At 41.0% G+C, this 15,081-nt stretch overlaps 1 protein-coding gene across 1 annotated transcript in view; it reads left to right on the top strand.

Moving 5' to 3' along the window:
* The first annotated feature begins 9,082 nt into the window (after positions 1 to 9,082).
* The window catches only part of CPE (carboxypeptidase E), a 50,934-nt gene continuing 44,935 nt past the window's right edge, over positions 9,083 to 15,081 (top strand). The window contains exon 1 of the mRNA XM_015819812.2: positions 9,083 to 9,422. Coding sequence (XP_015675298.1) covers positions 9,104 to 9,422 — 319 coding nt within the window. The 5' untranslated portion in view covers positions 9,083 to 9,103. The remainder of the gene's footprint in view (positions 9,423 to 15,081) is intronic.

The raw sequence follows: 15,081 nt of genomic DNA, 5'->3' as shown, positions 1-15,081 counted from the left end.
AACCTTTTATATCAGGGGTGTCAAACTCAATTTCATTGAGGGCTGCATTAGCATTGTGGTTATTGTGGGAGGGTCCTTCCTTCCTTCCTTCCTTCCTTCCTTCCTTCCTTCCTTCCTTCCTTCCTTCCTTCCTTCCTTCCTTCCTTCTGCAGGGCTCTCAGGGCTCAGCAGAAGCACCAGGATCAGCTCCGGGAAGAAAGATAATTAAATCCACCCACCAAATCATCTTTTCACAGCCTTGGGGCTATGCAAATTGTGGCTCTTTGGAATCTCAGCCTCTACAAAAACTTTTGTTTTGTTTTGTTTTTACATGTCAGGCACTGTTAAGGCTCTCTGGCAGCTTCATTCTTCAATGCATCTGGCCAATATTTAAGAATACAGTCCCAAACCTCTTACGCAAACACAATGCATCATGTCAGTTGTAGGACAAATAACATGAGCAAGCATTTTATTTCCTCCCTGGATACAATTCCTGCAGTTGCAGAAAAAGCAGCAAAAACAGAAAAAAGAGAAAATGTGCATTTTATTAATGGAGAACAAAGGAACAGTGAGTGACTCAGACGTAAGGGAAAAATAGGCTAAAAATAAATTTAAAAAGACACATCACAACAACATATTTTCTGCCATGGGGGCAAGTTTCGAATTGACTCTGGAGTTCAGAGATCTTAAATCAGGGGTGAGAAACCTTGGCTCTTTTATGACTTGTGGACTTCAACTCCCAGAATTCCTGAGCCAGCATGGCTCAGCTTGGAAACCTCTCCCTTTCCCCTCAGCATGGCTGGAATGAGGAATTCTGGGAGTTGAAGTCCACAAGTCATAAAAGAGCCAAGGTTCCCCACCCATCTTAAACAGTTGCTCCACGGGAATTGCATCCCATCAGGGAAGCTGAGCGAGAGTTTGTAAGTCTAACCAAACGGGCCAAAGCTGACAGCCACTCTTTGCTAAACTTTTCCCAAAGAAAGCAATGTTGCAAAAAAAAAAAAAACAGTGAAGGAGCCAAACTTTTTCTTTCGACCTTCTCTGGAGGAAAGAGGAACGCGGCACCCGCCAGGCGTTTTTTGTCCAAATTGGGCACCCAAAGCAAAGGGAAAAAACTGCTGTGGAGTTTTGAAAAACTGCCAGGGCTGCTACGCCAGAAACAAAGTGCTCCGTGCAGCCCTGCTTCATCCCACACATCTGATGTGATGCCCGGCCACTTACTTGTCCAAAATGAAGTACAGGTTGAAGCCCCCATAGCGGCACCCCCTCCTCTTGCTGCCCCCTTCGCGCATCACAGGGGACCATCAGAGTGGCCAGGAAGAGCCACTGCAAGCCTCAGGGAAGAGGTCTCTGCACTGCACGAGCCATTCCCGAATCCAGGCAGCCCAAGGTGGCGAAGGTCTCGGAGCTCTGCTCCTCCCAAGCTCCTTCAGCGGATGTCCAGGTGGCAGTGGTGGCTTCTCAGGGGATCAAATCCTCTTGTTCAGAAAGGAGGGGAAAAGGCTGTCTGGAGGTGGGTTTTTTGGGGGGAGGGTTTCAGATTTCCCTTCTGCTCTGCTTTCCCTCTGGTCCATTTTCAGGGGCGCCTATGCCTTGCGCTTCCAGTGCAGTGCAACTGAGCCCGCCACTGTCAGCCAGGCAATTGGCAACTTCCAGTTCCCATTGCCTTGCTTTGCCCCAGATTTGAGTAACATGGAAACCTCATCCCCCTCCCGCCCCCTTCCCCGCAAAGGAAAGAGCTGGAATCTGGCGCTGATCCTGGCGCTTCTGCTGAGCCCTGAAGAAGCGCCAATCAGAAGAAACGCTGATCAGCTGGAGCCCAGTACTGATCCTGGCGCTTCTGCTGAACCCTGACAGTCCTGCAGCTTCAGCTGTCTCTCGCTCAGGCTTGTGCGGTGCTGTCGCCGGTTCAGCTCATTCCCCTCCCCCACTAATCTTTTAGGGGGGAATCTACAGGAAGGACTCAAGGTGGCTAAATAAACTGAACTGCAATTTTGACTGGTTGAAAACTGATCCCTGAATAAAAGAACTGTTATAAAATACTGATTTTACTGACGCTTTGACAATTGGAAATAAGTGAATTATAAAAACTATATATAAAGATAAGAACTATACAAAATTAAGCTGTTTGGATTCTGAGTTTGGCTCATTTGATAAGGCTAATTATGGAGACTATGGCACTGATGAAGGACTATTTGAAAGGGGAAGACAACGTGGATATTGCATACTTACCAAAAATGACAAAAAACTACATTTAATACTTACTCCTGAAGGACCTAGCCTGGAATATCAAAGACCTCCAGAGGCAACATTTCAAGACAAGACAAATACTTTCCAGGAGGAAATATATGTAATGCTATGACAAATACAAATGACAATAGATTCAAACCATGAGGACATCAAAAATAACTTTGACAACATAAATGAGCACATCTCTAATCTAAACCCACAATAAAAAAACACTCAGAAAATGACTGCAAAAATGAACAAACAAATCAGATAACAGAAGATAAACTAGAAGAAAATGACTTAATCAGCGAAGCTACAAATGAAGAGAATTATAATTTAACACAAATAGGAAAAAACCTGCAAGACTTTGACATAACAATAAAAATGGAAAAGATACTTTATTCAGAACGTCAAAATAAACCTGAGGACAAGAAAGAAGATTTAACAAAATGGACTATAGAACAGCCAGGAGAACCATTAGAGTTCAGGAGACAAAAAGCATATATTTTATGCACCCTGTCTTCTCCACTCCCAACAAAACTTACAAAAATACAAGAATTTCCTGGCAAGCAGAATATATCAATCTGGAAAACTACTTGGCAAAAGAAGGCCAGAGACAGATTCAAGAGATATGACTTGCACTACCAGATGGAGTACTGTATTACATGGGCAAACACTTGTTTGAATAAGGTTAAAGAAACATATAACTTTGGATATAAAGGGGCCCTACAATAAGAGGGATAAGACATATAAGTAATATAGTATTCTTCATAATATATAAAATGTAAAAATATTGGGATGATGTATGTGAATGAAAAGTTTGAAATTTAAAGGTAAATTAGGCTGAAGAGAATCAGGACTAAGGAATGACTGAAATACTAAGGAGAAAATATGTCATACATGGATGTTATTATTATTTGTACGAACAGAAAAAATGTTTATATTTAACCATTTATGCATTGACAATATTAAGAATGATATTTGTTTAAGGTTGAAGAAGGAGAATATTATTGGGAGAAGGGAAGATCAAAGAAATACACTATTAATATACTAATTATGGAATTACAAAAAGTAATTATTATTGACTCTTAATTAACTACTATTGATTTTTTTTCAATATATATGAATCAAGACAAGCTGTACACTAGGCACTAAGGATTGTTATTGTAAAAAATCAATACAACATTTCTAAAAAAAAAAGATAAATTAGAACATCCCTCCACTGGACCTGCACATCTGCCAGAATAAATACTTCAAAGAACAGAATCACACACCCCTCCAAAGAACCATTCTACCTATAAATAAGACCAAACCTGGAACCCCAAATTGTTAGCCTACCTTTGAGTATTGTCTTTCATGCTCTCGAATAAATTTTCCTTTTTTCCAAGCAGCATGTCCAGTGTCATTCTTGCAAAATCCTGGTTCAGAAACAGACCAGAATTTTCTTCTAAGAAACGCATATACAGTTGTTAAATACTCAGCATTACTGTAATAATCAGCATTAGTTTTTCCCCACTTTAAGATGGGAAAGGCATGAGAACTGTAGCATAAACCCTGAAAGAGGAATATCACAGTTAAAACAAAACACCAAATTTTCCAAACTTCAACCCCTGAAAAAGCCCTGTCCCTATTTACGATATGGATCACCCTCAAAATGTTAAATTTAGTCCTTAGCTACTAAAAGATTGCCTATGACTGTGCTATCATAAATTAAGATTTATAAATTAAACTGGTTAAGTAACACAGCATTGTTGAAAGAAAAATCTTCAGGGTCCAGTCCAAGCCAGGAATAAACAAAATGGAGAATGCTTTAGAAAGAAGGTTCTAGTTTATTGAAGAGCAGAATCACAACAGCATCTGGCTCTGGAGCAGCTGACCACATGGTGCTGGGAGTGGTGGGTTTTATACCTTCTTGGGCTTTTGTGTTTGGAGTTGTTCCTGTTCCTGTGCCATGAATTTTGACCTGAGCTTTTGAGCGTGTCCTTTTAATATTCTAATGGTGATGGGTTAATCCTATTATGTCCTAAAGGTCATGTTCTGCTTCCCTTGGGTTGTGGCTGATGGCTATGTCCTGTGTTGGATTTTTGGGTGAGGGATTGCTGGTTCTAGGGGTCCTTATCTTTCTAATCCCATCAGCTCCAAGCTTCCTGGCTCCGGTCTTTCTGAAAGGATTATCAAATCTGCATTTCTACAGACCTGGCCTGCTGAGTTTCTGGCTGGAGGAAAGGGAGAAGTTTCTGCTTTTTAAGATATTTTGCATTATTCCTTTGGGGAAATACAATATTCTGCCTTTTTAATATTCCTCAAAATATTTCTTTCTCTGGGGGCGTAGGCTTCCTACAATCTCCCCTTTGTGCTTTATATGTGTGGGTGACACACTTTTACTGGCACAAAATTAGAAATTGATCTGGTTAGGGAGACTGGATGGGTGCTTCTATGGGGGTCTAGGATGTGGGAAAACAAGCTTTTAAACTGTTAATGCAGAAAGGGAAGATACTATTAGAGGCAGCAGAAAAAGATCCCTGCAGTGGCTCCCAAAAGGAGAAGCTTTCAACCATGACGGTCTAGAGCCAGGGCAAAAAGAAATTTATAGTGTCCAATGTTCTGTGCCAATTCCTTTCAGATGTTGTGTCAGAGCATGCACAGTCTTATTGTACTGAGGTAAACCAGGAGTAAATACAGTAAACAGTGGTTTGTATTAAATGCAGTGGTGGGATTCAGAAAGTTCGCACCAGTTTGGCAGAACCGGTAGCTAATTTTTTGTTGCCCAGGCCCAGAATGGACTTCTGGAAGTGGCATCCACATAGAGAACCAGTTGTTCACATATTTGAATCCCCCCACTGATTAAATGGTGGTTTATATTACACTATCTACAAATATACACAAATACATACACAGCAAACTCCAACATACAGCAGTTACAGCAGGAAAACGGACGAGAACCCATTTTCAAGGGTTGCTTCCTGCCTTAGGTCTTAGTTTAGTGCATCCAGGCTTGTGATGTCCAATTAAGGTTAGCCAGAGTGCAAACCAGGCTTGTTAATATTTTTTAAATTGCACACAATGAGCCCTAGGACTCTCACTCTGAGTCCACCAGTGCAACATATTCAGGGTTTGGGTTTGGAGATTTCTTTCTCGCTACCTTCTCAGTGAGGACATATGAATTGTAAATTACCTGAGGGTGCCTGGTTCCCTCACCCATGGAATTTGCAGGAAGGTATGCATGCAAAAGCCTTAGTGCCACAGAGCAATAACCAGCTTGAGGGTCTTTACTGAAGGTAGGTGATTTTGAATGGTGTGTGTGTGTGTGTGTGTGTGCGTGCAGCTTCTTCTACAAGACATGCAATGCAAACATCCTGGACAAATTTTCCTCCCACTAGATGGAAGTCCAAGATGTTCAGGACTTGCTTTGCCAACCATTCCAAATGCCATCCCTCCATGAATCCATTCAACTGGCTACTTACAATACAAATGAGACAAGAAAGAAAACCTTGCAATGATTTTCCACCCTCCCCCCATAGTCCTTCCAGTTGTCTTCTGAGGCTTCACCTGGGGGCCAATGGCTCCAGGAGTCTGTCCTTTCTCTGCAGCTTTCATAGGCATCTGGGTGATGTAGGGCTTGGGAAGATCTGTTACACTCTGGTTGCATGGTGACTTTCTAGTGGATGGTTGGATTCAATTCCATGGCTCAAATGAATGGAGGCAGCGTCTGGGTCAGTGTGCTCTGCTTCCAAAAGTTGTGGGGGGGTCATCTTTCTCGGGTGTGTGTGTCCTCCTACAGCATAATAAACACCAAACAATAACAAATATTAATAAATGAATTAATACTCCAAATGAGTATTTTGTGTAACTGATCCAGTATTAAATATATATTGGAAACAGACTAAACACGGCCTTATTATTTTCTATTTCTCATACTGGTCTTTGTACAAACACAAACCAAGGCTTTTGAACAGCAGCATCTGTTCCTGTTGTGATGTCTAGTTAGCTCTAAACTATTGGAGGCCTTTATGTAGAACTTGTAATTATTTTTAAGAGTTTCAGCAAAACTAAGGAGGGAAGAGCTTTGGCCTAAACTTATATTATCAATCATCACATATAATGTAAAACTGGAAAAGATTAGATTCTAATATCAAAAAGAGTTGGAAAGAGATGGAAATTTAACCTTTCTTCATTGTTTCTGTGATTAATTCCCCTCGAGTGGCTGCTTAAACTCATTTTTTAAACCCCAGTAAAATGCTCTGGAATGGAATCAAAAGCATATACCAGGAGAGAAGAATTCAGCTCTACTATTTTTACTGCAGCTCTTCAATCAGATATATAAAACAGGAAAGATACCAAATGATTGGCTAAATCAGTGGTTCTCAACCTTTTTAATGCCGCGACCCCAACCGGTCGTAAGTCGAGGACTAAACCAGTCATAAGTCGAGGACTAAACCGGTGGTAAGTCGAGGACTAAACTGGTCGTAAGTCGAGGACTACCCAACCGGTCGTAAGTCGAGGACTTTCCCTGCCCGGGAGCGCCGCGCATGCGTGGTTCCGCCCCCTGCGCCAGCTGAGGCGTAGCTGGCAAGCGGCAGAGATGGAGCAGGCCGACCACCAGCTGGCCCAGCCCAAGGGAGGTAAGGCACCCGCTGGAAAAGGGGGAAAAAATGGCGGACAAAAAAAATGGACAAAAAAATGGCAGACAGCCTTGCTTGGCGACCCCCATGAAATGGTCGATTGACCCCAAGTGGGGTCCCGACCCACAGGTTGAGAACCACTGGGCTAAAATCAACCTTTGTGACAATCCCTAAAAAAAAAATGCAAAGAAGTGTACCGAATACAGAACAATAAGCTTAATGAGTCATGCTCTGAAAATATTCCTGAGAATAATTCACACAAGAATATACAACAAAACTGAAGAGCGTCTAGGTAACACACGATTTCAGAAACAATCTTGGTACACAAAATGCGCTGTTCAGCATTCAGGTTCTTGTACAGCGTTGTAGAGATGTCAATCACAGTGTTTACATGTGCTTCATTGATTTCGAAAAAGCTTTTGATAAAATAAGACACAGCAAACTATTAGAAATCCTGAAACAAGGGGGACTAGATGACAAAGACATCCAAATAATAAAGAATCAGTATTGGCATCAGGTAGCAAATGTGAGACTAGGCCAAAAATACTTAGCTGATGCAGAAATAAGAAGAGGGGTCAGACAGGGATGTATTCTGTCTCCATTGTTGTTCAATATCTACTCTGAGTCGATCTTCAACGAGGCACTGGAGAACATCGATCCTGGCATCAAAGTAAACGGTGTTTGGATCAAAAACTTAAGATATGTTGATGATACAGTTCTGCTTGCCAGTAAGCATGAAGACCTTCAGCTCCTCATCAACAGAGTCACAGAAATATCTGAAAAATATGGCTTGAAGCTTAACACCTCAAAAACCAAGATCATGGTCGTCAGCAAACAACCCGTTAATTTACCACCAATAAATTCAGAAGGAATACCACTAGAAAAAGTTGAAAGGATCATGCACCTCAGTTCTAAGTTACATGAAAGCTGGGACATGACCATTGAAGTAAAGACAAGGATAGAAAAAGCCCGAATAGCATTCTTCAAAATGAAAAAGGTCTTCTGCAGTCACGACATAAGCCTGAAAATCAGGCTTGTCAGATGCTATATTTTTTCTATCCTGCTCTATGGAGTAGAGAGTTGGTATCTGACAAAAGGCCACCTGAAGAGACTAGAAGCATTTGAAATGTGGATTTACAGGCGGCTGTTACGTATAAGCTGGGTTGACAAGATCAGAAATGAGGAGGTGATACGCCACCTGGGAAAGCCAAAGGAAATCATCAAAACAATTAAAAAACGAAAATTAGAATATTTCGGACATGTGATGCGACACCCAGAAAAATACGGCATACTCCATTTAATCCTCCAGGGAACGACTGAAGGCAAACGAGGTCCAGACAGTAGAAGAACACCGTGACTTCAAAATCTAAGGGACTGCTTTGGACAAAACTCAGCAGCACTTTTTCGTGCAGCTGCTGATAAAAACAGGATCGCCAACATGATCGCCAACATCCGATAATGGATATGGCACAAGAAGAAGAAGATCTTGACAATGCTTACTTTTTGCTAGCAGGGTGTACTTTTTAAGATGGAAATAATTTTGAATACTTTATCGAACAATTGACCTCCAATGTCAAAACAAAACAAAGCCCACCATGTAAAACAATATGCTTTTGTGTAGGTGGAAATAACTGGTCTATGTGGTATCATAACTAACATAGAGCTCTAGTTAGGGCATAGGTTTGGGCAGACAAGAGCCATCGTGGGCATGCATTAAGATGCCCTGTCACTGCTATCCAATTTAAAGGCATTTGGATTAAAGGGCTCTGCCAGGCCGGCTTCCTTATGTCCTCCAAACGTTAAACAAGCCTCCATTCCTATGTAATAGGTTTGTCGGCGGCACCATAATTGGCATGAGAAAGAGATGATGCGGCACGACGCCGTATCTTGAACGGGCCTCGTTCGAGCCTGAAGAGCGCCTAGTAAAGGGATGCGCTTGGCGAGAAGAACGCTCAGCGCTCCCACGCAGCTCCCAGATCGACACTTGCGTGGCAGGACGTCACCCAGCATCCCCTACGTGGAAAGTGGTACGTCCGGCGTCTTCCCCTGATCTCCGGAGCGAGTGGTGCAGGCTGCAGGGCTAAGCGCATCTGACTCTGCCTCCCCTTCCTGAATGGTGCAGGTTTAGCTTAGCGGAGCGGCGTGCCCGACTTCGGCTTGCCTCGCTACAGTGAGCGCCGGAGAGGAGGAGGAGAGGAGAGGCGGCTGGCTGATCTGGCAGCAGGAATCGCCGCCGTCCCCCCTTTCCACGCCGAGGAGGCTGCGGTAGAGCCATGGCTGGGCGAGGTCGGGTTTGGGCGCTGGCGCTGGCGCTCTGCGCCTTGCCGGGCAGCCTCTGTCTGCAGGAGAGCGAAGCGACTGAGCCTGAAACGCCGGCGGCTCTCGGCGGAGGGGCGAATAGGCGGCGGCGCCTGAGCCAGGAGGACGGCATCTCCTTCGAGTACCACCGCTACCCGGAGCTGCGGGAAGCGCTGGTGTCGGTGTGGCTGCAGTGTCCGTCCATCAGTAGGATCTACACCGTGGGCCGCAGCTTCGAGGGCAGGGAGTTGCTGGTCATCGAGGTCTCGGACAACCCTGGCGAGCACGAACCTGGTAAGGCGGGAGGGCATCTGGGACCGAGCCGCTGCCGGGCCCGGATAGCAAGGACCTGGGCAGCAGCGGGACTGATGCTGTAATCCCCGCAGCTNTCTTCCTTCATACATTATTATACACACATTTTCCACTTTTAACCTTTCCACATTTATTCTCTCTTATTTCTACTCTCCAGCCAGTCATACCACTTGTTCCATATTAAATAGTATTCTGTGTCTTCCTTTTCTTTTATCTCTTTTGTTAATTTGTCCATCTCAGCACAGTCCAGGATTTTCTTTATCACTTCTTCCTCTGGTGGAGTGGGGTGGCGAGGGCAATTGGGACTTCTTCCGTTCTTTCTCCTCCTCGTATCGTCGCAAGAGAGGAGCGTTCTCGAGGCAGGTTTTACATTTCCCTGATTTAGGGGTCTGTTTTGTGCGCTGGGAACTTGTCATCATCCTAACGTTGGCTGCAAGAATATATATTTTATACTCTGACCACATACCAGGTAGTCCTCGACTTACGACCTCAATTGAGGCCAGAATTTCAGTTGTTAAGTGAGACATTTGCTAAGTGAGTTTTGCTCCATTTCCCGACCTTTCTTGCCCCCGTTGTTAAGTGAATCACTGCAATTGTTAAGTTAGTAACACACTTGTTAAGTGAATCTGGATTCCCCCGTGGACTTTGCTTGCCAGAAGGATGCAAAAGGTGATCACATGATCCTGGAACATTGTAACCGTCATAAATATGAGTCAGTTGCCAAGTATCTGAATTTTGATCATGTGACTGTGAGGAGGATGCAACGGTCATACGTTATAAGAAAAATGATTACAGGTCACTTTTTTCAGTGCCATTGTAACTTCAAACAGTCATTAAATGAACTGTTGTAAGTTGAGGACTACCTGTATATACATATGTCTTGCTGACAGAACATAGAGCAGGGGTCTTCAAACTTGGCCCTTTTATGACTTGTGGACTTCAACTCCCAGAATTCCTCAGCCAAGTATGCTGGCTGAGGAATTCTGGGAGTTGAAGTTCACAAGTCATAAAAGGGCCAAGTTTGAAGATCCCTGACATAGAGGGTGTTTACAGATGAAGTTTTAATTTAAAATAGCTTGATTCACTTACCAAATTGTATGAATGGAATGGATAAGGTAGCCTTTTTTCTTTTCAGAAGGAAAAATAAATAAAGGTGGAATACCTTTTAAGAGGTAGAACGCATGCCCTTCCCCAACCTGGAGGAGTCTATTTGACTTGGTTGCCACTTTCAAGATTCTCAATCAAAATGGCCAAAGGGAATTCTGGGAATTGTAGTCTTGACTCAGTTGGAATAAGGCTGCAGACTAGATAGTGGAAATGTTAAACAAAGATGGTAGATTATGAATACAGGTCATTATTTGGATCCTTCATAAGGCAGCTTGTTCATGCAAAAACCTTGTCTAAAGGTACACATAGTACATTATGCATATGGTATTGGCAGTAGTTAATTTCAGGAATGTCTCTTTGTTTGCTGGCCTTTAGATGAGTCTGGCCTGGATTTGTTCATAGGATAGCAAATAGTGCTTATGAACGTTAACAGCTTCAAGTAAAACATGAAAACATAAAGTTAATTCAGTAGAAATACATCTACAAAACAAAGGGAACAAACAAACAGATAAGCAGGCCCATTAAATAAAATCTACTTTACAAGCAAGACTAAAATATTTCTACTTCTCCTTCAACTTTATGAGTTTTTTAATAGCAGATTGCTTAGAATCTGTTGGGATTCTGATGTGATTAAAATATACTATCTTGGTCCTCTTGATTTCATATGTATTATGCCTTGTACTAGCTTTTAAGATGACTACTGGCTACGTCTACTTTTGGCTAAGGAGCATTTTTATGAAGGAGAAGGAAGGACCTTTCTGAGCTAGTAAATTCTTAAATTCTGACTGTTATGATATATGTTTAAAGTGAATGATATTGTCCTATCTAAGCCTTCTTCAATATGGCAATTAACTTCAGTGGAACTTATTTCCCACTAATCATGGATAAATGTCTAGCCTAAATATGTGTGGTAGGTCTGGGGTAATGGAAATAGGACACTTCTGGCAATCTCCTTTTATTCTTGTTAAATAATTGGTATGTTACAAAAGTAGCACACGAAACTGAGAATCAATATTGCAGCTGGATTAGATTCATTGAGGGCATGAGAGCTTCTGATAAATTGAATGGGACTGGAGCTCCTAATTCTGCAAATCCAGAATTAGAACAGAGAAGGTTTGCACGCCCCGAGAGAAAACTGAAAATTGATTCCTCATTGTTTTACCATGATCCTAAATATTTGCTTGATTTAAATTTACATTGTGTCCCGAATTGTAAATAAACATTGTAAGAGATGAATTATCTCATCTTTTGATACTGCCAAATGCTTTGCAGAAAATGATTATAATGAATACAGCATAATAATAATAAAATTTAATCAACATAACTCTGAATAAGATGCAGAACTGGAATCTCTCCCTCTCTCTCTCTCTCTCTCTCTCTCTCTCTCAAACAACTGTATACAGGATACCTCTTCCCAATGTTGACTATTAAAAAAGTCTGATACTTATTTTCTTGGGAATAAACCCAATTGACCTTAAGTTACTAAATAATATGTACAATCACGCTGTCAGGTTTCAATTTCCTTTCTTTAGAAATCCCTGATTCATTGTGATTTTCAAGAATGTGGATTTTTGAGCCAACTAGTTTTTAGCTGCCAGTAGAACTTAATTTTTTTTTACATTTTGAATGTTTTTGATTGTTCTTAAAGCTGCCTTAATTTGTCACTATAATTTGCCCAGAATTAAAGGGTAGTTAAAAGTAACACAACATTCTGCTAGGAGATCCATAGTTGGATACTGAAGACATCCAGATGGGTGATAAAGTTCTGCACTTTGAGTAGGAATTAGATAAATAACGAAGTTGTTATCCTTGTCTCTCTCCATTTTGTTTAAAAGATAAAGATTCCTACCATAAATTCTTAAAATTATTTGGGTAATGTGAGAAAAGTAGGGGATTTTACATTACATTTAGTTATCACACTCCTTCAAAACTATGAGATAGGACCTTCTTGGACTTATATGATGGGAGTTCCCAAGGATTAGATCCATGCATAATTGCCTTCTCTTCACATCACATAATGCAGGTAGCCCATGACTTACAATCACAATTGAGCCAAAAGTTTCTGTTGCTAAGTAAGGCAGTTGTTAAGTGAGTTGTGCCTCATTTTACAACTTTTTTGCCAGTGTTGTTAAGCAAATCACTGCAACAGTTAAGTGGATCATGTGGTCATTAATCAAATCTGGCTTCCCCCGTTGACTGCTTGTCAAAAGGTTGGGAAGGTTATAAATGGTGATCCCATGATCCTGGAACAGTAAAACTGTCATAAATACATGCCAATTGCCAAGAGCTTGAATTTTGGTCCCGTGACCATGGGGATGCTACAATGGTTGGGTGAACATGGTCATTATGTTTTTCACGTGGATGTGTCTTTGAACGGTTACTAAATGAATGGTTGTAAGTTGCAGACTATGTGTAAACTACTACTGGGTTGAAATTAAGAGCAACAAATTAATAAATTATCATCATGCAACAAAGCACAATACTTTTGACACAACCTCTGATGCCTGAAGCAATTCATGTATGAATGAGGATTCACATGTTATAGTTTTAAGAAAAATATTATATTCCAGGATAATTCAGCATATTTTAGAGCAGCCTTTCTCAACTTTTTTATCCCAGAGGAGTTCTTGATATGATTTTTAGGTCTCAGGGAACCTCTACATAACAATCATTAAAAAATATAAAAACTTTACAATACAATCCTCTTCTACCCTACACATGTAACCCGTATTTTACAGTGTTTACAACAGTAGCAACACTCCAGGCCAGCAGCTGAATTGTGACACATGAAAATTCCAGCCATTAAAAAGTGGTGTTTATCATGGAACGTATGTCTCCATATATTTAAAACTTTATTTAGAATTTATTTGATTTGTTTATTTATTTATTTGTTTTCTGATAGATTTGAAAAAAAATATTTGTGTTGAAAGGTTGAAATTTTAATAAAAATAGAGATTTAAATTTTTTAGCATATACAGTAGCTTTAATATTAGTTTTTGGTTTTACAATTGTAAAATTTACCTATTTTTTTTTAATGGCAGCATATAAATGCATAAATAAATGGATATTGCTGTCATTGACCAGAGAATGTTGAACTATATATACTACTGCCTGGAATAATCCCTTCTTACATCTGGTTCTTATTCAATTAATCTAAAGGAGGTTAAGGTCAGTTTGGAGAGCTTAGTTTCTCTAGAGCTGATTTAGTTAGTTTGGTTAACTGTAGATATTTTCTGTTTGTTCTGGCTAAGCTTTTGTAACATCTTGTTATCACAGTAATGATATCCTGTCATAAAGCTATATGTTTAAGCTGTTCAATAAGTGAGCACTTTGCAAGACACTGATAACACTGAGTGATAACAGACTGAGTCAGCTATTCAAGTTATATATAATACAAATGTATTCCATTTTTGGGTTTATTTCAGGAAGCTAGATTTTTCAGCAAACTGATTTATGTACTTAACAATCCTGAAAGCTTAGTAATCACAAATAGATACTGGCCTGGCTCTTCTCTTTCATTGATTCCATTTCACTGAATGCTGTACCTAACATATTGTATCCTACTGATGAATTTGCAAGCTTGGGAAAGATTAAATTTTTCTACTAAAAATATAAAAGCTTCAATGTCATATGAATGCCCATTCTATCTTGTGAAGAGTGATGTGGAAGCTCACTTTAAATATAATATGCTAACTTGAATTTTGAGGGGTTCATTTTTTAAAAAAGAAGATTGATATATGTATCCAGTATAGGAGAAGAAATGGCTGAAAAGGAAAAGGTTAGGAACTTAGAAGGAACTCTAGCCAAACCCCAATGTACGAAAGAAAGCTCCACCCAAATCGAACCAAATAACGAACAAATAACTCCCAGAGGACTTGACCCTACCGATAAACCCTTGGAGGAAGACAAATGGAGGTATGTCACACACAGAAGGAAACACAATACCCAAAGAAAGAAACAGCATACAACAAACAAACCTCTTCTGCCCAATCCTACCCAACCAGAAACAGCCCCGTTAAAACTGAGCAATTGATTTCTCCCCTTAGATGGAAACATGCAGACCCACAACCCCCCTCAAAAAAGACATGCAGACACCTAGCAAAGAAACAACTTCAAATATCCCTAAAAAAGTCACATCAAATATTCCTAAAAAGCCACATCAACAAACACACCTGAGATAAACAGAAAAGCACCCCAGCCTGCAGCCCCCCCAAAAGAAAGGAGAGTGTTGGTAATAGGAGACTCTATCCTCAAAGGAACAGAACCATCCACCTGCAGAACAGACATACAATCCAGGGAGGTATGCTACCTCCCTGGAGCAAAAATCAAAGACGTGGCTGAGAATTTAATCAAAATAATTAGGCCCACAGATTACTACCCCCTCCTCCTCCACATTGGGACAAACGACACAACAAACAACCTGAGTACAATAGTGAGGGATTACAAACAACCAGGCCAGTGATGGCAAACCTTTTAGAGACCGAGTGCCCAAACTGCAACCCAAAACCCACTTATGTATCGTTGGGTGCCAGTG

The sequence above is a fragment of the Protobothrops mucrosquamatus genome, unplaced genomic scaffold, assembly GCF_001527695.2.
Source record: "Protobothrops mucrosquamatus isolate PMUCROS unplaced genomic scaffold, P.Mucros_1.0 scaffold992, whole genome shotgun sequence".
NCBI lineage: Eukaryota > Metazoa > Chordata > Lepidosauria > Squamata > Viperidae > Protobothrops > Protobothrops mucrosquamatus.
This window is presented reverse-complemented; position numbering and strand designations above follow the sequence as displayed.